At 47.7% G+C, this 22,296-nt stretch overlaps 1 protein-coding gene across 4 annotated transcripts in view; it reads left to right on the top strand.

The window, feature by feature from the left end:
- Positions 1-21,594, top strand: part of MME (membrane metalloendopeptidase) — a 35,194-nt gene extending 13,600 nt beyond the window's left edge. For all 4 annotated transcript variants that reach the window (XM_071566673.1, XM_071566672.1, XM_071566674.1 and 1 more), the window contains 15 exons: positions 3,025-3,159; positions 4,443-4,544; positions 6,230-6,366; positions 6,469-6,562; positions 8,103-8,231; positions 8,973-9,071; positions 9,549-9,629; positions 10,796-10,899; positions 11,072-11,130; positions 13,127-13,246; positions 13,484-13,617; positions 14,491-14,556; positions 16,659-16,754; positions 17,137-17,213; positions 20,267-21,594. In XM_071566673.1, coding sequence (XP_071422774.1) covers positions 3,025-3,159; positions 4,443-4,544; positions 6,230-6,366; positions 6,469-6,562; positions 8,103-8,231; positions 8,973-9,071; positions 9,549-9,629; positions 10,796-10,899; positions 11,072-11,130; positions 13,127-13,246; positions 13,484-13,617; positions 14,491-14,556; positions 16,659-16,754; positions 17,137-17,213; positions 20,267-20,366 — 1,533 coding nt within the window. In that variant the 3' untranslated portion in view covers positions 20,367-21,594. The remainder of the gene's footprint in view (positions 1-3,024; positions 3,160-4,442; positions 4,545-6,229; positions 6,367-6,468; positions 6,563-8,102; positions 8,232-8,972; positions 9,072-9,548; positions 9,630-10,795; positions 10,900-11,071; positions 11,131-13,126; positions 13,247-13,483; positions 13,618-14,490; positions 14,557-16,658; positions 16,755-17,136; positions 17,214-20,266) is intronic.
- The last annotated feature ends 702 nt before the right edge of the window (positions 21,595-22,296 follow it).

The following is a 22,296-nucleotide window of genomic DNA, read 5'->3' as shown; positions in this document are numbered from 1 at the left end:
CTGGCAGACTCCTCAGGACACTCGGGATGGTGTAGGTTGTGTTTTCAAGGCAGACACATCTCGAGAGTAGGGACAGGCAAAGAGCAGAACAGTCCTTCCTCAAAGAGATTCCAGTGCTGCCCCCAAAAGACATCACTGGGAGAACTGGGGAAACTGGAATGGAAAGGTGATAATGATGAACCTTTAACCAAGGCTGGTCTGCAGGTGAGGACAGCCTGTGGGACAGACCGGACAGAGTTCTAACGTGGGTAAGTGTGCAGGAAGGACAGAGAGCCAAAAGGGAGTGGAAGAGGATACAGGAGAGGGAGATTAAGGGCTAGAAGAGCTAAGCTGGCTAAGAACAGGAGGCAGTGTAACAATTTATTACTTTTATGCCATGTTAGGGACCTGGGTTTATCTGCCCAGCAGCTCCAGGACAAGGTGGGCTTGTCTTGGCTCCAGTTCCCAGTGTGTGCCAAGTTCTTCTGCACCCCTCTGGCATCACCACACACTGCACATCCCAACCTGCCTCCTTCCTCTGTTCCCCTCCCTTCCCTGCCATTCCTCTTCTAATCTCTGAACATACATGTGCAAGAAAAGTCATAGCTTTTCCACCCAGTTCCTGTATTATACAAATCAGAGGAGGAACAGCTACTTGACTTGTTAGGACCTCTTGGAAGGAGATAAACATGAAACATTTTAGCTTCATTAAGCAGCTTCTGCCAGGCCTCAGCACTGACTCGAGCGCTCTCCCCTGTCAGAGCTGTGGAAGGCAGCACAGGAGTGGTTATAGGTCAGCCCTGCTCTGCCCCTGCAAACAGGAGGCCACTTCTGAACTGGGACTGAGTGGCAGGTGCTGCAGGTGAACCTCTCCTGTCAGTAACAGGCTGGGAGAAACAGAACCAATCAGGACCAGACACACTTCTCTGCATGAAAGATCTGAAAAGATCACAGGCCACTACATCAACTGTAGAGAAAGTATGATGTGATACCATAGAAATTGCTCAGGTATCTGAAACCTCACAAGGTCTCCTTTAATTCTTGTTTACTCATTACTTGTACATGCTCTCATTAACCTGTTAGCACTGACACTGTATCCCTGTTGCTAATCTTGGATGTGTTTTAAGTCCTTGGGAGCTGCAGTGTCTGTGTTTGCTGAAGTCACAGAGCTGCAACTGCTGCCACAGTGACCTTTAGTTAACCACTTTTCTTCTGTGTAATTAAAAGCAAAAGCAGTGAGAGAGTGCACAGTCTATTTTGGGTTTGTAGGTGTTTTGCTGACCTGCCACCAGTTAATAGTGATTACATTTAATTACAGATCACATGCTCGTAAAGACAGTCACTGCCACCTGCACTGTTCAGGCCCATGACTGTGACACATGTGATGGCCTTTGGGAGGTGGCTCATGGAGCACAAGCTGCTCCTTCCTTGTCCTGTGTCCACTGGGAGGCAATTCTGGGCCTGATCTCTGCCCTGCCTCAGTATCAGCGTTGCACTGCTGGAAAGCAGAGGGAAGTGCTGACAAACCAGCTCTGGGACTGCCAGGGAGGTTCCCAACACCCTCCCCATTCCCTGCTCCAAGCAGAGCCATTCCCTGCCAAGCCTGTGCCCTGACAGAGCCTGTCCTGGCTCTGAGTCCTGCTGTGTCCCTGCACTCTGGGGCTGCTACAGCAACACCAGCTCTGCCTCCTGCTCTTTGCCCTCTGCCTCCATCAGACACACAGGTGCAATCTGTCAGTAAGATCATTTAAAGATCCCCTTCCCTTGAGAGATCCAGGATGGCTCAGCTCACCCAGGAGTCGTTCAGACATTCCCACTGAAGTGTCAGAGTTTCATACAGCCCATCTGAAATGAGCTGAGTTCTTTGCTATCTGACCTAAGAGCTGCACTTTAGGACATAAACAAAGTCCACTGACTGGTACCTGAAGATCTCTGTTGGCTTCCTGGTTTGGGGTAATATCTGTACTGAATTTTGGGATGGTTTTCCCAGGTGGCTTTGCAGTGTCTGTTGTGACTTGTTGCAGCTGTCAGTGGTTTCATGGGCTTTCCTCTTCCTGCTGAAATAACCTTGGTTACCCCTGGCCCTGAGGATTCAGCCCTGTCCTGGGCCCGGTGCTGGCAGTGCCCACACCCCAGGCAGGCACAGCTGGCACTGCCAGGCAGGGAGGGATGCCCGGGGGGCAGTTGTGGGACGTTGTTTCAGGGTGTGTCCTGCTGCCTGAGGAGCACAACGTACCAAAATACTGCTATTAGTAAAGGTGATGACATGCACACCTTACTAATCCTGGCTTCAATCACTGGGTTGGTACATTGCAGTACATTGCACAAAACGTGTATTATTTCATAGCTAATCTAGTAGTATGTACTTTATGAAATTTGCATTTTGAAAGAATATTGACAACAACATTCCTGTTGATAGGAAAGTGAATTTGGCTTATCAAAGAGGAATAACAGTGAGTTCCATAAAATACGACACCTGTAGTGATTTGACAGTGTGACATTTCAGAGAATTTACTGCCATATTTACATTCTTATCCTTGCTGAATTCCTTTCTGCTGAATTTAATATATATTTTCCACAGTATACCCAGCTTTGGGTAGAGCACCATGATTCCTGACTGCTCCCAGCAGTACTGGAGGAGGGTCACTGCTTCTGGGAGTGCCTTTCCCACCATGCTGACTCCCTGGGAACACTGCTCTTGGGAAGCAATATTTTTGGAAGCTGTAATTAAAGTGAGCTAGAAAAAACAGGAGTGATGGTTTAAATATGGACATACAAATGTTTCATCTGAAATAATGAAAACACAGTGCAGTCGTTGAGCATGTTTAGCTCTCAACAGTGCTCCAATTATACAACAGTTTTCCATGAGGGAATTTTCAGCATTAATTTCCAGTTGTGCTCTAACAGTGTTTCAGAATAAAACTGAACTGTTCAAGTAAGGGATGAAGATCTGTCGTTGATAAAAAGAGAAAATCTAAACTATAATCAAGGTATGGACTACTCTGAAGAGTTTTGTCTTTAAGATGTTCCTGTTTTTCCCAACAGGCATGTTCTGCCTATGTTGATTTCATGGTTTCTGTGGCTAAACTAATCCTGAGAGAGAGAAATATTTCTTCAAGTGAGGATGAGATTTCTCAGCAAATGAACAGAGTTATGGACCTGGAGAAAGAGATTGCCAATGTAAGAAAAACATTTTAATGTATCCTTTACACAACTGAGTTTTTTCTTAACACCTAACAAAGTTACCTGTAAACTGGGTTATTAAGTGACTTGCTGATTTTATTCTGTGAGACCAAAAATGAATGTTACACCTAAGAGGAACATGTCACAGTACAGACATGTCCTGTAAGGAGCCAGGGAAAATATCCCAGTTAGCTGTTTCCCAAGGAGCCAAATGTTTTATCCTGCTCTGTTGGAGGAGAGAGACTCAGACTGGGGCTGTTTAATGTGGTTTGGAGTGTGAGTTTGGGAGATGCTCTGGGGCTGCTCCTCCCTTTGTCCTCTTTCCCCGTGGGCTGTTTGGATCCCAGAGCAGCAGATCCCCAGCCCTTGGCCTGCCCTGAGCACAAAGTCATGTTTGTGCTGCACAGGCTGCTCCACAATGCTGATTGTTCCACGGGCATTTTTAATCAAACACTGTTCTCCATTAGAAGAAAAGGACAAAGGAAAAATAATAGGAGTTTGACTGGAGAAATAGTGAGAATGCCAACTGGCATGGAGCAAACCAAATGGAAATTCAGGCATTCAAGAGCAAACCGTGGCTCATGATCATTAACTGTTCCAGCAGGACCTGAAGCTGAGGCTGACTGTGAAATAAGTTAAATACATCATTTCTAGCTTCAGCTACTTTTCAAGTTACACTGATAGTAAGGGCATGTGTTTGGGAAGACCATTTGTATAAACTAAACCCATCAGATTTTGGCTTCCTTACATTTTCCTGAGAAACACCCCTGGGCTCAGTCAGAGATGGAAATTATGAACAGAAAAGGAATTCCCTGGAGAAAGATTCTAAAGAGGAGCATGACAGGAACCCAGCCCTGCAATGGCTCTGCAGCAGTTGCTGGTGAGAGAGTCCAGCTGGTGGTGGGGAAGCTGCCCCTGCCTTGGGTTCCAACCTTCCATCCAAACCTCAGCCTGAGCTGGCCTTGTGCTCTTGGGAGTTTGTTAAAACACAGAGAAAAGACTGAATGCCCAGGAGGAAAGAGGAAGCAGAAGGGAAGGAGAGGGATAAAGTGAGGCTTGGCATGACTGATTTTTCAGAACCCTTCAGAGGGGTAAGATCTTCTGTTTGGATGCCACGCTGAGCCCCTGGTGCAGCCCCACGTGTGTGAGTGGGGGATCAGGCTCTCTGGCTGAGCGGGGGCTCCAGAAGGAACAGACAGGGTAGGATGTGCACCCTGAGCAAACCACAGTTCCTGAGAGCTGACTCAGTGCACTCATTTTCTCATTATTAACTTTGATAGGCAACAACAAAAGCTGAAGACAGGAATGATCCACTTTTGCTGTACAATAAGATGACCTTGGCACAACTCCAAAGCAACTTCTCCTTGGAAATCAATAATAAGGTGAGTGATCAACAATCTGGTATTTCAATTTATCAGTAATGAGATTAAACAGGGAAGCCTGAATTTTTTCTGTTAAAGGCATTTCTTTCTTAAGCTGAGATGTGTTTGCAGTTGAACAGGACCCCTGATGTGCCCAGTCCTACCCAAACTTCTGGTGTCACTGAACTGTCTGTACAAGGCTGTGCTTCCTCACTCAGTGTCTCTCCTGGCCTAAAGGAGACCTTGCCCTCTGCCCCAACATAAGCAGTGCAAAAGGACAAAGGAAAAAAGTATCCAGGGGAAGGTGTCCCTGCCCACAGCAGGGGGTTAGAAGTTGATGATCTTTAGGTGCCTTCCAACCCAGACCATTTTGGGATTCTGTGACTTGTCCTCACGGTTCAGGATGGTCGTTCTTGCCAAGCTGACACACACGTAACTCCTGCTGGCACTCAGGATATTCCTGCACCCTTTGCAGAGCACCAATAAATGCCCTTCCCATGACTCCCACAGCAGCTCCCGAGGGCCCAGGACCACAGGCCAGTTTGCAGCACCAGCAGGCTCAGGGATGGAGCAGAGGAATACCCAGCCCTGCTGTGTTTATCCAGAGCTGCAGAGTCAGAACAAGGAGTCCTGATTTTCCAGCATCCTGTCTCTAGGATGGGCTCCCAAAGAAGCCCAGAGGAGCCCAGGGAGCCAGGGCCATGGATCAGGACAATGCTCCCAGAGGGACAGCCCTGCCCTGGCTCTCACCCCGAGCCCTGTGCTGTCTGTGCAGTGCAGCCTTCAGTTCATGGCACCAGAGCCTGCCCAAAAACCAGCTCCGGGTCTGCCAGTGTAGGTGTCTCCTCAGGAACACCATGTCCTACTAGACATGGGTATATTTGATCCTAATTGACTTTTATTGAGGCTTCTGAGGCCAGCAAGGTGCTGTAGAACTCTATTTGTGCCACACTTTCATAATCGCTGCGGTTTTATTGACTTTAAATTCTTCACCTTTAATTCTCTGGCAGTTTCCTCCTGCCTGGCTTAATTGGTTCCATAATTCACCTTCTCCCCCAGGGATAGCTGGTTACCATTACAGTCAGCCTGTCACAAACCAGCTTCTGACACAGAGTGGCATTGCCCTGGTTGTTATTAGTTCCTGGGGGGTGCTGCAGATCAGCACTAATTTAAGTTTATTCCAAAATGCTCAAAAGACACGCGATGGGAGTTGGTCCTGTTGTTGTTGGTCTAAGGATAGAACAGCAATAATTCCCAAGAGGAGCTTGAAGTTTGCTGTGCCTCTTTCAGACCTGCAGTCATTGTTCCTGAAAGCTTTTCTGCTCTCCTCAGATCCATTTGTTTGCCTGATGGAAGATGTTACCTCTTCCAACAAAACTTTCCAAAGATACAGACTGGGAAAAATCACCAACATTTTCCAAAGCAACAGACAGAACAAAAACTTTAAAAATTAACAAAAAATTGTGTTAGTTTGAAATCAAAGCAGTGTCTGAACCCTGTCTGCTGAACACCACCCTATTTCAACAGGATTTTGGAGCTATAAATGATCTCAGATTCTGATGATGACCCCACTGACAGGTAGTGCAGCTTCTGGGAAAACTAAAGGCAGAGCATTTGTGTCATGCAAACATATTTAAACTGGAAAAGACAGCTGAAGGCTGATTGTTTCTGCTTGAACCACATAATACAGCATATTCCTTTTCCAGGCATTCAACTGGTCAGAATTCATAAATGCCATCATGTCAACTGTCCAAATTAACGTTGCCAACACCGAGCACGTCATTGTTTACGACCCTGACTACCTGCTGAAGCTCAGGGCTATTCTCAGTAAATACACCCCCAGGTAGGTGTGGGAGGTGTTCCTGGCACCTGCACTTGCTTTGCAGTAAACTTCAAAAGCCTCAGAACATCACCAGCTTATTCTTGTTGTTGTTTTGCTAAACAGAGACCTGCAGAACTACCTGACCTGGCGGTTTGTGATGGACCTTGTGAACAGCCTCAGCCGGGACTACAAGGACACGCGGAGCGCCTTCCGCAAGGTGCACAAATCCACCTCTCGGAGTGCTGAGGGGGACTCTTGGGAGCCACACACCTGTGGCTGTAGGATAGAAATACTTCATGTATTCTGGACTTTGCACACAAGAGCCAGATGTGTTTGCTGAGCCTCTGCTGGAGGGCATCCATAGTTTGTGTGAGTTATGCCTGATGGCTGAGTGCATTGGAAGGCACTGCTCTGGCACTTGGGCTTGGGGTTTTCTGAATTTAATGAATCCCCATTTTGGTATCTGAATGGTCCCATTTATTTAGTTCTGACTGACTTGTTACAAACTCTTCAGCATCCAGAGCAATACATTCCAAGGCAGACTATGGGCCCAGCCTTGGTTTCCAGTCATTTGATCAGCAGATAGTTTAGGCTTTTGAGGAAATACTGAGCAATTTCAGAGGTTGGACACGGAAGTTCTTTACGTTTCCACAGCAGAATTTCCTATGCTGTACATTTGCTGAGCTCCATTAAAAAAGGTTAAGGCCATTTTGTTGTATCAGTTAGTGACATATGAAACGATTTAACACAAATAGCAGCTTTTAAAGGAGATCGTTACAGAAAATGATAATAATTACCTGAGGAGGTGTAGTTTTGCTCAGTTTTATATAACTGAACAGGGCTGTCTTAGTCAGTGATTATTTGGCTTTTCTGCATCACCAATATTGTGGTTTGCAGTCTATAAATAAAAGCCATCCCCCACTACATCTCAGGGCTTCACTGGGGAAGTCTCAGTAAGAAAGATGTCAAAGTTTGAAAGAACAACAGAAAAAGATTTTATCATAGTCATGTATTGCACCACACGATTTTCTACTAATTCATTATTAATACATGATCTAGTATAGATGAGCTTCTCACACTAAATACAGTGGAGCTGAACTGGCAGTGGTCTTGTTCAGTTTGCTCCCAAATGGCATTCCATGGTCTCACTGGAGATCAGGAGGTGGAATTTCACTCCTTGCAGTCGGGTGTTGTGTCACTGTATTACCCACTCAGCTTTATCACATGTCATGATAGTGTGGTATCACATACTTACATTATTGTGACAAAGCCCTTGCACACCCTGTAGCAACATGACATGGAGCAAAGGACATTCTACTTCACGGGCTCCAACAGAAGCTGCTGCTTGGGTGGAAAACACAATCTTAGCTCTGCAGAAATGAATTTGCTGCTTAGTCACAACGGCCCTGTCAGAGCTGGAACTGCCACACAGATCCCTGTCCAGTGACAGTGGTGTGTCAGGGTGTGCCCCTTCAACCTCTCCCATGTTAGCTCTTAGAGCAGCTTTCTTCTACCTTTCCTGTCTCAAAAGGATAAAGAATTTTGCTGATGATCCCCATCCTTCCCCTGGGACTGATGTTCCCATTATGGAGTGAGTCCACCTCAGTGCCCCAAACACAAGTACGACTTAAATGTGTGTTTTGCAGGCTGAGGAGGCTCCTCTGGAAGGCACACCTGGCAGTCAGTCAGTGCATCCCTGTCCTGCTCCACCTGAGGGCCCAGACGGCCCTGCCTGACCCGCTGTTTGTGTTTCTCAGGCCCTGTATGGCACCACCTCAGAGACGGCGGTTTGGCGCCGCTGTGCCAATTATGTCAACGGGAACATGGAGAGCGCGGTGGGGCGGCTCTACGTGGAGGAGGCCTTTGCTGGGGACAGCAAGCACGTGGTAAAGCTCTGAGCACACCCAGCCCGGGGCCAGCAAAGTGGCTCTTCATCAGCACTCACTGTGTGCTTCTTTACACTGCTGTGATTACCTTTGTATTACAGTGTCATCAAAGTGGGGTTGATTCCCAAGGTTTTACTGAAGTGGGAATGGCAGTTATTACGAAGTTTTAAAAACTGAGGTTTCTGTTGAAGTAACATGTGAAATGTGAGGAGTGCAGGTGCCCTGGAGGGACAGAGGCACCTGCTGGGCACAGGTGCATCCCTGGCACACCAGCAGTGGCCCAGGAGCAGCACTCTCTGCCACCAGCAGTCACTGCTGCTCCTTGAGGCTGACACCAGTTCCCATCCTGCCAGCACGGGCCAAGGGACAACTGGCTGTGTCTGCTTCAGTCACAGAAAACTGCTGAAAATGGACCTGAACTGAAGCCTTAGATGACTCTGTTCGCCCCTGGAATCCTGGTGGTTTTGGGTTTCTCATATGCACAATTCCATCAGATGCCAAACATCCAGTGGGGGGGTTCTGTCAGGTTTTGGTGACCTGAATGACTAACCTGCATTGCCCTGTGAGCTCATGCCCCTTCCCTGCCCTCCCTCACACGGGACAGGCTGAACGTGCTCCGTACCTGGAGCCGCAGGTTTCACCTGTGAGCTGACACAGGAAGGGGCTGCTCTGAGCAAACTGTGCCTGTGGAAAAGCAACACCATTTTCTCTGTGTTTGTAACATGCTGTGGTCTCTCCCAGGTTGAGGAAATGATTGCAGATATACGGGATGTTTTCATAAAAACCTTGGATGAACTTCCCTGGATGGATGCAGAGACCAAGAAGAGAGCAGAACAAAAAGTAAGCTCTGGCTTAAATATTGCTGATGTGTATTCTATAAAAATCAGTATTGCAGTTGTTTGTCCTGACAAAAACAAGCAGTAACTTCTATCACTATTTTATACATTCAAATGCACATATGTTCATGTTTATGTAGGCACAGCAGCTTACAGATTACATGGAGATAGACACACAAAATAGGAGGAACCTGTAGACAAGATAAAGGCCTTTCAAGCAAGTCAGTAATTAAGGGGCAAGATAATGAATGTGTACAAATAAGAAATACTGAAAATGGGAAGGAATGATTCCTGGTCACTTGACCAGTTACAAAGAGCAACCATAAACTAGTGTGTGAATAAAAAATGTAACCAAAACCTCTCCACAACTAACATGCTGTGGTTTCTGCAGCAGCTCCCATACTGCCTCTATTACACAATTTATGATTGATTTAAAGACATGGCTGGATTTGCTGTGGGTATCAAAGTCTCTTGTCCCCAGGCAAAAGCAATTCGAGAGAGGATTGGGTATCCCGACGAGATCGTGACAGACGACAACAAGCTCAACAGTGAGTACCAGGAGGTGAGTAGGGAAGGAGCTCAGGGTGCTCAGAGCCCAGCACTGCTCAGGGTGTGCACACACACAGACACACACACAGACACACAGACACACACACACACACACACAGAGACACACACAGAGACACAGACACACACAGGGTTCTCAGAGCCCAGCACTGCTCAGGGTGTGCACACACACAGACACACACACACAGACACAGACACAGTCACACGCACAGATACAGACACACACAGGGTGCTCAGGGCCCAGCACTGCTCAGTGAGTGCTCACACACACACACCCACAGACACAGACACAGTCACACACACACACCCCCACAGACACAGACACAGTCTCACACACACACACACAGACACACACACACAGGGTGCTCAGAGCGCAGCACTGCTCAGGGTGTGCACACACACAGAGACACACACACAGACACAGACACATACAGGGTGCTCAGGGCCCAGCACTGCTCAGTGAGTGCTCACACACACACACCCACAGACACAGACACAGTCACACACACACACCCCCACAGACACAGACACAGTCTCACACACAGACACACACACACAGGGTGCTCAGAGCGCAGCACTGCTCAGGGTGTGCACACACACAGAGACACACACACAGACACAGACACATACAGGGTGCTCAGGGCCCAGCACTGCTCAGTGAGTGCTCACACACACAGAGACACACACAGACACAGACACAGTCACACACACCCACAGACACAGACACAGACACAGTCACACACACACACACACACACACACACACAGGGTGCTCAGGGCCCAGCACTGCTCAGTGAGTGCTCACACACCCCCACCCCTCATAGTGCAACTCCAGCTCACCAGACTGGTACCTACTGGTTTTAAGTGAGCAGTTCCCACAGGTTAAGGTCAACACCAACGATTCCTGAGCTCCACTCAAAATATGTGTATAGAGAGGGAATAAAGAGCTCTGGAACAAACACTCAGCTGCTCCCATATGTCCAGCTACAGCATCAACCCTGTGACATGGCAGAGCACTGCAAACAAGGTCCAGCTGTAAATCAAACATACCCTTAGGAATGTGTTCCATAGCTCATCGTGCTTAAGGCTGCATTCCCCTCATCCATGTGGCTTTTATTCCAAAGAGTTACACCACCACTAACTCCTCCCCCTTTCTTTTTAGCTGAACTACAAAGAAGAAGAATACTTTGAAAACATTATTCAAAATTTAGTATTTACCCAGAAGAAAAGGTTGAAAAAGCTCAGAGAAAAGGTGGACAAAGAGGAGTAAGTATTCAATAATACTGTGTCTGGTCTCTTATCCAGTTTGCACAGGAGGGGGTACCTTCCAACCCCAGTTATTCTGCAATTCTGTTCCAGTTTCTAGGTTTATTCCAGTAATCATTAACTCTGCCATTAAGAACTGAAATTCTAACATTTGTTCTTCTGGTGTTACCAGGTGGATAAGTGGAGCTGCTGTTGTCAATGCTTTTTACTCAGCAAGCAGAAATCAGATAGGTAAGGTTTACCAACTCACTCATGCAATACTGATTTAAACAGCAAAATAATTTTTTATATTTACGTATGTGTGTGTTTTTAAAATCAGTAAGTGAAGCAATCTTGGTAGTACAAATTTGAGTATAAAGATTTCTAATGTTAGCCTACCCCAAACCATCCATGGTTAAAAATAACTCAACACAGAAGACAGAGCATTAAACTGCTTTTAAAGAAATTTTAAAAAAGTCCATCCAGCTACAGCTTAGAACCATGTGGAGGTACTGGGGTTTCTCCTCTTGTGAACCATCCCAGCTCCCTTCACAGTGCTACAAGTCTTGCAAGAGTCACAAGGAATGTCACAACATTAATTATGTCCCTCAGCATTTCTGTCATCTCCATCCTGCAACAAACTGCAGGGTCCTCTCTGAGCCCCCAGCGAGGTACCATGAGCCAGGTGGAACTCCTGAAAACAAGTCTACAGAAATGGAGAAACCTTCTCCTGCAGGGCCCTGCATAGAAAGGAAACAGCATTATCTCCTCATGTGAGCATTTAGCACAAAACCTGCTCAGAAGGCTTTGTTTAAATCAGCTTTGTTTAAAAGAGCTTTGTTCAGTAATTCGCAGGGAAGGAATCAGGAAGACTGAAACTGGTGACTGGCAGTTAATGTGAGCCATGAAATGTTACCTCATCCTTCAGCTATGGCATGCACAGGGTAATTAAAGCAGTGTGATCTTTAGAGTGATGTCTGAATTAGCTCAGTATTAGGCTTAAGAAAAATCTCTGAAGAGAGTTCTGTGCATGATCTGTAGGAAACGCAGAGCTCTGTTACTACATTTGAGTATGGTCTGATCTCTGCTGCTCCATCAGCACTCAGACCAGAGTGTGTTCTCTCAGGTACCAGCTGGCTCTGAGCCTGTGCTCTCTGATTCTGCCCATCCTGCCCAGTGCCCATCCCTGGCAGTGCTCTCTGATTCTGCCCATCCTGCCCAGTGCCCATCCCTGGCAGTGCTCTCTGATTCTGCCCATCCTGCCCAGTGCCCATCCCTGGCAGTGCTCTCTGATTCTGCCCATCCTGCCCAGTGCCCATCCCTGGCAGTGCTTCCAAAGCCAGCAGCTCCCTGCTCTGTGCTCCAGAGATCCCTCCTTTCCCAGTCAGCCCATCACACACCATGGCACTTACACTCCTCTCCCCATCAGTCCTTTCTGATAACAACATCAAAGCATCTGGCTATTTAGTTCCACCCAAACTAGCAGTGTAACAGAACTGCTGTGGCAGCAGCTTGCACAGCTCAGCACAACTGGGGTTTTTCTAACCTGTTTCCCAGTTTTCTCGTGGGTCTTTCTCCTCTTGAAAGAAACCCCTAGAACTGAACTAGATTTGTGCTCAAAGGCAAGAAGTGTCTGTGTTCTTTCTCTTGCTGTGTGAACACTGTCACCTAATTGCTGTTTTCTGTTCAAGTCCTGTGGTGAGGATTCACACTGTGCTGCTGCAGAGGGGAAGGGAGAGGCCCGACTGCACAACGTACAGACTGAACAGAACATTTTAGAGCATTTTACTATTCTTCTTTTATAAAAAGACCAGAGTTGCAACATGACTTTTTACTGAATTGTTTCTTAAAAGCCTAGAAAAATGAGCACAGAAGTGGGTGAGAAGAACTGCCTTGTTCCAGTTCTTTCATTGCCAGCTTGGCCTATTTTTATTGACTCTAGTGGGAGTTACTGGTATTTTCAGTGGAAGAATAAATTCCTGTCTCCGAGATTGACTTGTAATGGATGCAATGATCACATAATTTATTCTTCTAGGGGAGCTCCCTCCCACTTCTCATGATGCTGTGAGGTTTATTTAATGATGAGACAGGAGTCTGAGAATGCCAAGTGATGGAAACTGGAGCAAGCTGCTTTCTGTGCACAGTGAGACAGTAACCAAGCAAAGGCTGGTGGTGATATTGAAGTGTCTGAGGAGGGGAGTGACCCGGGGTGCCAGGGCAGGCCCTGACTGCTGTGGGTGTTTTGCAGTTTTCCCTGCAGGCATCCTGCAGCCCCCTTTCTTCAGTGCCTCCCAGCCCAAGTCCCTGAACTACGGCGGCATCGGGATGGTCATCGGGCACGAGATCACCCACGGCTTTGACGACAACGGTGAGGGCACTGCCAGCACACCCTGGGCACGGGGGATTCCCTGCCCCAGGGCCTGACCCTCCCAGGCAGCTCGGGAAAGAGAGAGGAATGTCCTCATGTAACATCAGATCTGGATCTCTGAGGCACTCCAGTACTGCCCTCCCAAAACCCCAAACCAGAGAGTCTGCCTGACTCGCTGCCCCCCTTACTGTACCAGGCCCTCCTTGCCCATATCTGTAATGAAATGTGTTACTACAGGCAGGAATTTCAATGAGAACGGAGACCTTGTGGACTGGTGGACTGAAGAGTCAGCACGGAACTTCAAGGAGCTGTCCCAGTGCATGGTGTACCAGTATGGGAACTTCTCCTGGGACCTGGCAGGGGGACAGAACGTAGGTCACGTTTGTGTGAAGCTCCCAGTGCTGCTCTCAGTGTGCATGGAAGCCACGAGAAGTGATTCCTCTCAATTCTACTGCCTGTTTCTTTAGAGCCTGCCAGTATATTCCATCACACAGAACAGGGAAAAGATACAACTCCCAGCCCTGAGGTTTTCCTACTCTGTGTGTGAAAGTGCTGGGACTTGGAGAGAGGCCAGTAAAAACAGAGAAGAAAATGTCAATGTATTTTTCTGACATTTTTCCACACATTAAGTTCAACCTAAGTATAATTCTAGATTTTGTGGCTTTGACTATCATAACTCAGTATGCTGGGCTAAAGGTTGAAGATACAACTTTTAAAAAATAACATCAGAGACTCCCCATTACTAGAGCTTCAGCATCTTTAGTGATACTTGACTGCCTTAGGAATACCAGCTAAATAGAGATCTTCTATGTATCTGGCCACCAAAAAGCTACCTAACTTGCCTGATACCCAGGAAAAGACCTTCTAACAGGTTTGGTGATGTCTGTTAACAGATAATTTCAACTATTTGGAGTTTTAACTTATTCTGTACACTATACAGACTCTGTCCACTTCCTCTGACTGGAACTGTAGTCACAAACTGAGGGGTAAAGACATGGAAAAAAGAGGAAGACTAAGGGACCAATGGCCAAGCAGCAGAGAATGTGGGGAAAGGAGATACAGAGCCTACAAGGTTGCCTGGAGGGGAAGGAGGAGGATTAGGGCAAACAGCAGTATCCACATGGATTCTGAGACAAGGGAGACAAGACTTTTCACAGATGTTAACATAATCTGCTGGAGGTTGCTGTTAACAGGTCCTGAACAAGCTCTTTAAGAAATCTGTACTTCTCCTTTCTCTTTTACAGCTCAGTGGAATCAACACACTAGGAGAAAACATTGCTGACAACGGGGGTGTGAGACAAGCATACAAGGTAAGAAGTATCCATTTCTCTATTTCAGCTGAAACTGCCAGAGATTGAAAAATCGGCTGCAGAGCCTTTGAAGAGGAAACACAGTTACTGTGTGAGGGACAGGACCAGACCTACTGTGCTACCAAGGCAGGGATTGAAACTACTGGCCAGTTGTGGTGTTTCTTTCCCCCTGTTAATGCTGTCAGACTGCATATTACCTGTTCCCAGTACACTCTTTTCCAGCTGACTTCCATTGTTTAATTTTTCCTTCATGAGTAAAGGTGTAGAATGAAAACACTCACTGAGTCCCACTTGGACCATCACCCAACCAAAGTGCTGATACCCAGCAGCTCTCTGCCTCTGCCTCTGCCTCTGCCTCCACCTCTGCCCCTGCCCCTGCCTCTGTCTGTCTTTTTCACCAGCTTTTTTATGCCAGGAAGGAGGGGCAGAATGACCTTGTTCTGCCCCATAAACGTGGGACACTTCACTGTTCATCTTGTACAGGTATCCAGAGATGTCAGTGATATCTGGACTCCTTGTGCTAAACCTTCCATGAATGTTTGGATGCTTTTGGCTTTCCTTTCATTCTCTTCCTGAAACAGATGCTGAACTCCCTAGACTGGCCACTTTGAGAATTTCAGCTGAAGAAACAGAGGGGGTTTTGTGACAGTGGCTTGGAAGAATACTAAGCCAGCTTCTGTATCAAATTGTTATTCACAAATCTGATGGTTGCAAGCCTAACAACATGATCCTCCCTCTCCTTCCCTGAACACCTGGTTCTGTGGCAAAACACTCAACACTTGCCAACTGAAGGCTGTCACTGCCCATCAAAGAGCCTGCTGGATGCACAGCCCAGCTCACACTTCTCCAAGTTACCACCACAACTTCTGCAAGAAAGCCCTCAGCAACTTCCTTCACTGGAAATGAACACGTTTGAGGGCAAAGACAATTATTAATGAGACTTTAAAGAATTACTTGGAATCCTGAAAGAGGGCTCAGACTTACTAGATTAGGCTGATCTTCAGTTTCTGGAGCATATGTGCAAAGCCATGAAAGGGGATACTCTTTCTGAAAGGAAGGGGAGTAGCCAGAGTAAAATCAGGTCAGAAGTATTAAAAATTATTATGATATCATATAAATAGTAAAAAGGGTCCAGAAGGAATCTTGAGAGGTCTCTATTCACCCCTCTCTCCAGCAGGTGGGATGAGCCATGCCTGCACCCTTCAGCCACCCCCAGGATCTGTCCCGCTCCCTCCTCGTGCCCTCCGGTGCCATCACCGCTCTGCTCCCCGCGGTGCCCACAGAGCAATGGGCTCCTTTCTGACCTGTTACATATTTGAAGACTTACACGCTTCAAGGCCCAGACTTCTCTTCTTTAGACTAAACAAACCCAATTCTTTCAATCTTTCCTCATAGGTCATGTTTGCTAGACCTTTGCTCGCTCTTGCTGCGTTCTTCTGGACTCTCTCCAGTTGGTCCTCATCTTTCCTGAAGGGCAGTGCCCAAAAGTGGACAGAGCTCTCCAGCTGAGCCCTGCCCAGTGCCAAGTGCCAGGATTGCTCATGGATCTGATATAAGCCCCTCCTGTTTACACATCCCAGCAGGACACTTGCCTTTTTTGCAGTGCTGGCACTGCTGGCTCTCGTTCAGCTGGTGTCCCCTGAACCTTCCCCAGCCTTTTCCAGGGACCTGCTCTCCACTCATTGGGCAGCTGGTTGGCCTTAGGGCGGTACCCTGGCCCTGACTTCGGGCAGAGCATTTCTCCAGCATCTTCCATCAGCAGTGACACACTAACAGCACAGCGTTTGACACGTGTCTCCATAAGAAACGTGAACGCAGCTGCTCTTACTGGGCAAGGGTTTTAAAGTCTGCAATGCACTAAAGAAACCCCAACAAAACCACAATGGAAAAATTCTTCTTTTCATAATGCAGCACTGGATAATTGATGTCACAGTTCTAAGAAATGGCCCTGTCATCCTGTGCTTAAAGGTGGCACCTGTGGGCTGGGTGGCCAGGGAGTCCATGATTAATTACATCAGAGAATCCGAGTTCCTTCTTGTCATCATTTTGTTTTGATTGTCTGGGCTGGAAGTTTTAACGTTTCTATTCACTTCACTCTGCAGGCCTATGAAAACTATGTGAGAAAGCATGGAAAGGAAAAACTTCTCCCTGGTCTGGACATGAACCACAAACAGCTGTTTTTCCTGAACTTTGCACAGGTATTCCTTACTTCCTGCCTGAGGGCTTTGAAAATCACCCAAGTTGCAGTTATCAGTCAGTCAGAAAGAGCAGGTTGACTTCCACAACTGGAAAAGCTGCAGACCTGAGCAGTGTTCACTGCAAAGCAGAGAAAATTAAGTCTTGTTTGGTGATTTTTATCTTCCCTAAAGAAATTAGTCCAGCCACTCCTAAGTCTGGTAGGAAGTTTCTTGTGCTCACGTGCCTTTGAGGACAACAATATATTTTTTTAACAAAATACACCTTTTTTCTCTATGTTCTCCTGTGACATTTATGGCTTTAAGTGTTTCACAGTTCAGTGACAGCAGGTCTGTTGCTGGGCAGTCTCAGGGCTAACGGTGCTTTGCCCTGTTACCTGTGCAGGTGTGGTGTGGGACGTACAGACCAGAATACGCCGTGAACTCCATCAAGACAGACGTGCACAGCCCGGGCCAGTTCAGGTGAGCACACACACCCTCCCTCCCTCAGAGCAGTGCCCACTGCCCTGCTGGGGGGCAGGCTGGGCTGGGCTGGGCTGCCCAGGGCAGCTGTGGCACACACAGCTATGGCAGAGCACACTGAGAGTGGCAGCTCAGAGGGGACACACAGACAGCGCCTGTCCCTCTCAGGGGACACACAGATAGTCCCTGTCCCTCCCAGGGGACACACAGATAGTCCCTGTCCCTCCCAGGGGACACACAGATAGTCCCTGTCCCTCTCAGGGGACACACAGATAGTCCCTGTCCCTCTCAGGGGACACACAGACAGTGCCTGTCCCTCCCAGGGGACACACAGACAGCCCCTGTCCCTCCCAGCCCAGCACAACCCTGTGCTGCACAAACAGGCACAGCCACTCCCAGGAAGCTCCACGGGCAGAGAAAGGATGAGGGACAGTTCTCCTCACACTGGAGATGACACAATTTAATTCTGTCCACACTGTGGGGCAGCTTTGAACAATCTCCATCTCAGAGCACAAACAGTATCACCTGGCTGTCACCAGACAAGCATGAATGTTACAGCAGAGTCTCAGTGACTGGGCCTGGAATTCAGGGCTCTTCCCAAAGTCCCCTGGCTCCCTCAATAGCTCCTGGTAGGGTTCTTGTAGATCAAAGGCTATGGATGGACTTTTGTCCTTCACTGAAGTCCCAGGTACAATCAGTGGCAGTAACAAACCCCTTGCTGTGGTGCAGTAGCAAACAGGTATTTTGTGCCTGGTGTGCTCAGCCAGCCTTCTCAGGGGCAGGTGGGCTCAGCTCAGTAAGGCCATGCAGCAAATGTGGCTGCTCAGGGGGGCACCCTTTGGGCCAGAGGAGGATCTTTTCTTTTCATGTTCAGTCAGAGCAGCCCACTCATCAGCTGTGTAACAGGGTTTGTGCTCTGACACACCTGTTTGCTCCATGAGCTCAGCAATAGCACTGGCTGGCTCTGGAAGGCTGAGGCATTTCCAGGCTTCACATCCACAACAGCCGAGTTCTCTCCCAGTACAATCCACTGCATTACTCCAGTATCTTTCTTTCAATGGCTTTTCACCAAAGAATGGCGTTGGTTGTTTACCCCACACACTCAGACATGCAGTGCAAGCAGTGGCTGTTCCTGCAGTGCCCCTTGCCTGGCTCCAGTGTGGGTGGTGTGTGCTGTCTGGGATCTCTCCTGGGGGCAGTCTGGGCATCAGGCCCTGCAATCGTTCCTGGCTGGTCACAGTGCTGAGGAGGCTCCGGGGGCTCCTCAGAACCTCCCTGCACATCTGATCTGAACTTCAAGGCCTTTGAAGTTCCCTAGTTCAGCAGCTCTGTGTAACTGCCCTCGGGTGTACCCCGGACATATTACACTGTTATGTTGTCTGTGCCTTGGTGGGAAAGGCTGTAAACTTTATTTGGAATGACACAAGTGTTAATGAGAAACCATACAACACTCTGGGAATGTGAAGCCTTTTTCAGGATGTCTCACAGGAGCTCTAACATGGAAGTGTTTCAGCACACAAGACCTACCCACAGAACTGATGCCTAATGACACACTACTGAAGTGTCACCAAGGCTCCCAGTGTGTCTTTGTGAATTACTGTTTGGGGGTGGGATGGGCCCTGCCACACTGACTGCAGGCTGCTCCTCCTTCCAAGCAGGACAGGCAGCTCTTCATGAAAATTGTTAATTGCTTAGTACAGTTTTAGTTAATGGGGTCACAACTGGACAGAGAGAATCTTTTGTCTACTAGGAAATCAGAAGTTAACAGGAAGATTCCTTAGATTAGGTAATCATCAAAAGTGGGCGAAAGACAAAGTACCTGAGTGTTAACACGCAAAATTAAAACACAGCAAGTACAATAAAAGCCCTTCACTTGTAGCTGGTCAGGTACCAAATGCCTGTAGTTCTGGGAATATCAGTAAATGAAGCAAGGTTCTTATCCCACTGCTGGTTTAGGTATTGTTTTAGTACACCCAAAATACTTTTTGCTCTTTCTGGCAAAATCCCATTTTAGGAGTGTGGAATACTTGTAACTTCCTTAGATACAATGGTTACTGAGGAAGCCATGGGTCAAACCATTACATGGTCCTTGTGAGCAATGAGGCACAGCTTCACCCAAGTGCACAACAGTTTTGATAATGCTGTTTCTGTGCATCCCCTGCTCACTGCTGGCCCCCAGGATCAGTGGGGAAGAGCCCCTTTTGGCCTTGTGGAGACAAAGTGTTGCAGGTGCCAACTGCTGAACTTCATTTCAGCTTCTGTGGGCACGTCCTGGTTCTGTTCAATCTGATGGTTAAGATTATTCACAGACTAGCCACAAATCACTCAAACAAACAATTCTATAAAGAACTCCTGGTCCACAATCAATGTCCATCAGTATCTGTATACGACATTGAAGCTGAAATTGTTTTCCTGCCCAGGTATTTGCTGCTATATTCCCACTCCTGAAGGAATGAGCAGCTCTTGCAGATCTATTCACACATGTTCACAATTACACACATAAAATCAGCCTTAGCTGGAATGGCCTCATATTCAATTGAAAGACATTGTTTGTACGAGTCTTTTTGCCAGGAAACTCATTCACTGGAACATTCGTGGAGAATGCCCAGAGAAATCAGTATGATCTCAGCTAAAACTTGGTGTCAGAATGTAAATGAACATTCACTGACAAGTTACACCACAGCCCTTGACCTCAGGGTCTTGTTCTCCCTTCACCAAGAAACTTGTCAGCAAAACGTAGCTGAGAAACTCCTCAGTGAGAATTATGGACAAGCAAGAAACCTGTTCCAGGTGAAGTAACTGGGCTGTGAGAGGCAGCAGTGAGGAAGGGGCAGGGCCGGTATTGTGGGGGCTGCAACAAGGGCCATACGAACTGGAAAGAGAAAACACTCCTTGAGGGGAAGTGAAGCAACAGTCGGAGCTCGGCAACACGGGCGTGCCCCACCAGTGAGGTGATGCAAAAGGATGCACGAAAAACAAGTTACAAAATGTGGGTCAGCTTGTTTGTTTCGGACAGGCAAGCAACAATGACAAGCTGTTGTTGTGTTTTGAAGGGTTCTTGGATCACTGCAGAACTCTCCAGAGTTCTCTGAAGCCTTTTCCTGCACCACCAAAGACAACATGGATCCTGCTAAGAAGTGCCGCGTTTGGTGACAGACCACAAACCTCACAGGAGCTTTCCAGGAAAAGAGACATTTTCACCCAGTTTTGAGAAGGGGAGGAGGGGAGAAAAGGGAGGGGATTATGCCAGAGTAGTCACTGTAATTGTTGGTAAACATGCCACCCCAAATCATCACCCACGAAAGCACAGAGAGGGACTGAGGCAGCCTGAGCCCCTTCTCCCCCCCTGCCCCCGGACAGCGACACAGTCTGAGCCCGGCCCAGGGCAGGGGCCTTGGGGTTCACCTTGACATGTCACAGCCCTGCTCTCCCACAGCTCAGGGACTGCAGGTTTCTGATCAGGGGAAGGAAGCTCTCAGTAACACACCTGTTTAGCCATCATAACATGACAGAGAAATGACATTTATATCCCAGTGCCAGCCTTTGTACCCTCTGCTGTTACGGGAGATCTGCTAGACCAAATGTTTGCATTTTTACTTGAAACCATTGAAACAAGAGGAGTCCAAAGACCTGCTGTACTTAACTAACTTCTCACTAATTACTCCAGTGTGTATTACCTGAAGTCACTATTTACAACAGTTTATTTACTGCTTTCCAGCCCAACTGAAACTGTAGGTAATTTATTAATTTTTCAACCTGTAATCTCTAAGATTGTGATCAAAGACCCTTTCACAGTTTTCTAAGCTTTTTCTTGCTTTCTCTACAGCTGCTCTTTTTTAAGGTTTCTAGTAATGTATAAATCATAGTTTTTATATTTAAATCTGAGCTACACTTTTGACTTGAAGTATTGTAATATATTTTCTCAGTGGCTGCATAGAACTGGGAGATTTGAGTAAAACATGGTATTGGGCAATAAGATAAAGCCTACACAACTGAGCTCTCCAGGGGAGTGCACCCATGTTGGAGTTTCCAGGCTGACTTTCTCAGAGTTTGGGGTCTGATCCTGCCCAAAACTTGTATGTGTTCTGGTCGATGTCAGTCCTCATATCAGGAAAGCTGCACAACTGACTGCAAGAGTCAGAAGGAGCTTTAAGTAAGAAGGTAAAAGGCTTTAAATCTGCAATATATGTATTAAACATCCTCATGCAGATTGCAAAGGAACTTCCTGCTTTGTCTATCAAAGCAAACGTTTCCAAACCAAGTACCAGATACCTCAGATGACTGCTACAATAGGTCTATTTAAAAACCTATGTCCTTTTAGCTTTCTGAGTTTGTCATCTGATCAAAGCATTTTGATAATAAACTGAAATGATGAGCCAAATGCAGTGTGTGTTCTTTACAGCAAATAGTAAAAATAATAAAATTCTCTGCAAATGCCTATGTGCACTCAGCCCTGAGACTGCAGCTCAAGAGGCAGAGGGGCAATCCAAGCCCAGGGTCCAGCCCAACCTGCCCTCACAGACTGTTCTGACTTGGGAGGGACCCACAAGGATCACTGAGTCCAACTCTTCAGTCAATGGCCCACACAGGGGATTGAACCCATGACCCTGGCATTGTTACAACCAAGTTTTAACCAACTGAGCTGATCTCAGGGTCCTGCCTCCAGCTCAGGGCCATCCATCCTGCACTGTGGGCTCTGCTGGGTGTGCTGGGCAGGATCAGCCCCTCCAGCTCGGGGCCATCCATCCTGCACCCAGGGCTGTGGGCTCTGCTGGGTGTGCTGGGCAGGATCAGCCCCTCCAGCTCGGGGCCATCCATCCTGCACCCAGGGCTGTGGGCTCTGCTGGGTGTGCTGGGCAGGATCAGCCCCTCCAGCTCGGGGCCATCCATCCTGCACCCAGGGCTGTGGGCTCTGCTGGGTGTGCTGGGCAGGATCAGCCCCTCCAGCTCGGGGCCATCCATTCTGCACCCAGGGCTGTGGGCACTGCTGGGTGTGCTGGGCAGGGCAGGGCTGGGCAGGATCAGCCCCTCCAGCTCGGGGCCATCCATCCTGCACCCAGGGCTGTGGGCACTGCTGGGTGTG

This window comes from Pithys albifrons, chromosome 11, assembly GCF_047495875.1.
Source record: "Pithys albifrons albifrons isolate INPA30051 chromosome 11, PitAlb_v1, whole genome shotgun sequence".
Classification (NCBI taxonomy): Eukaryota; Metazoa; Chordata; class Aves; order Passeriformes; family Thamnophilidae; genus Pithys; species Pithys albifrons.
This window is presented reverse-complemented; position numbering and strand designations above follow the sequence as displayed.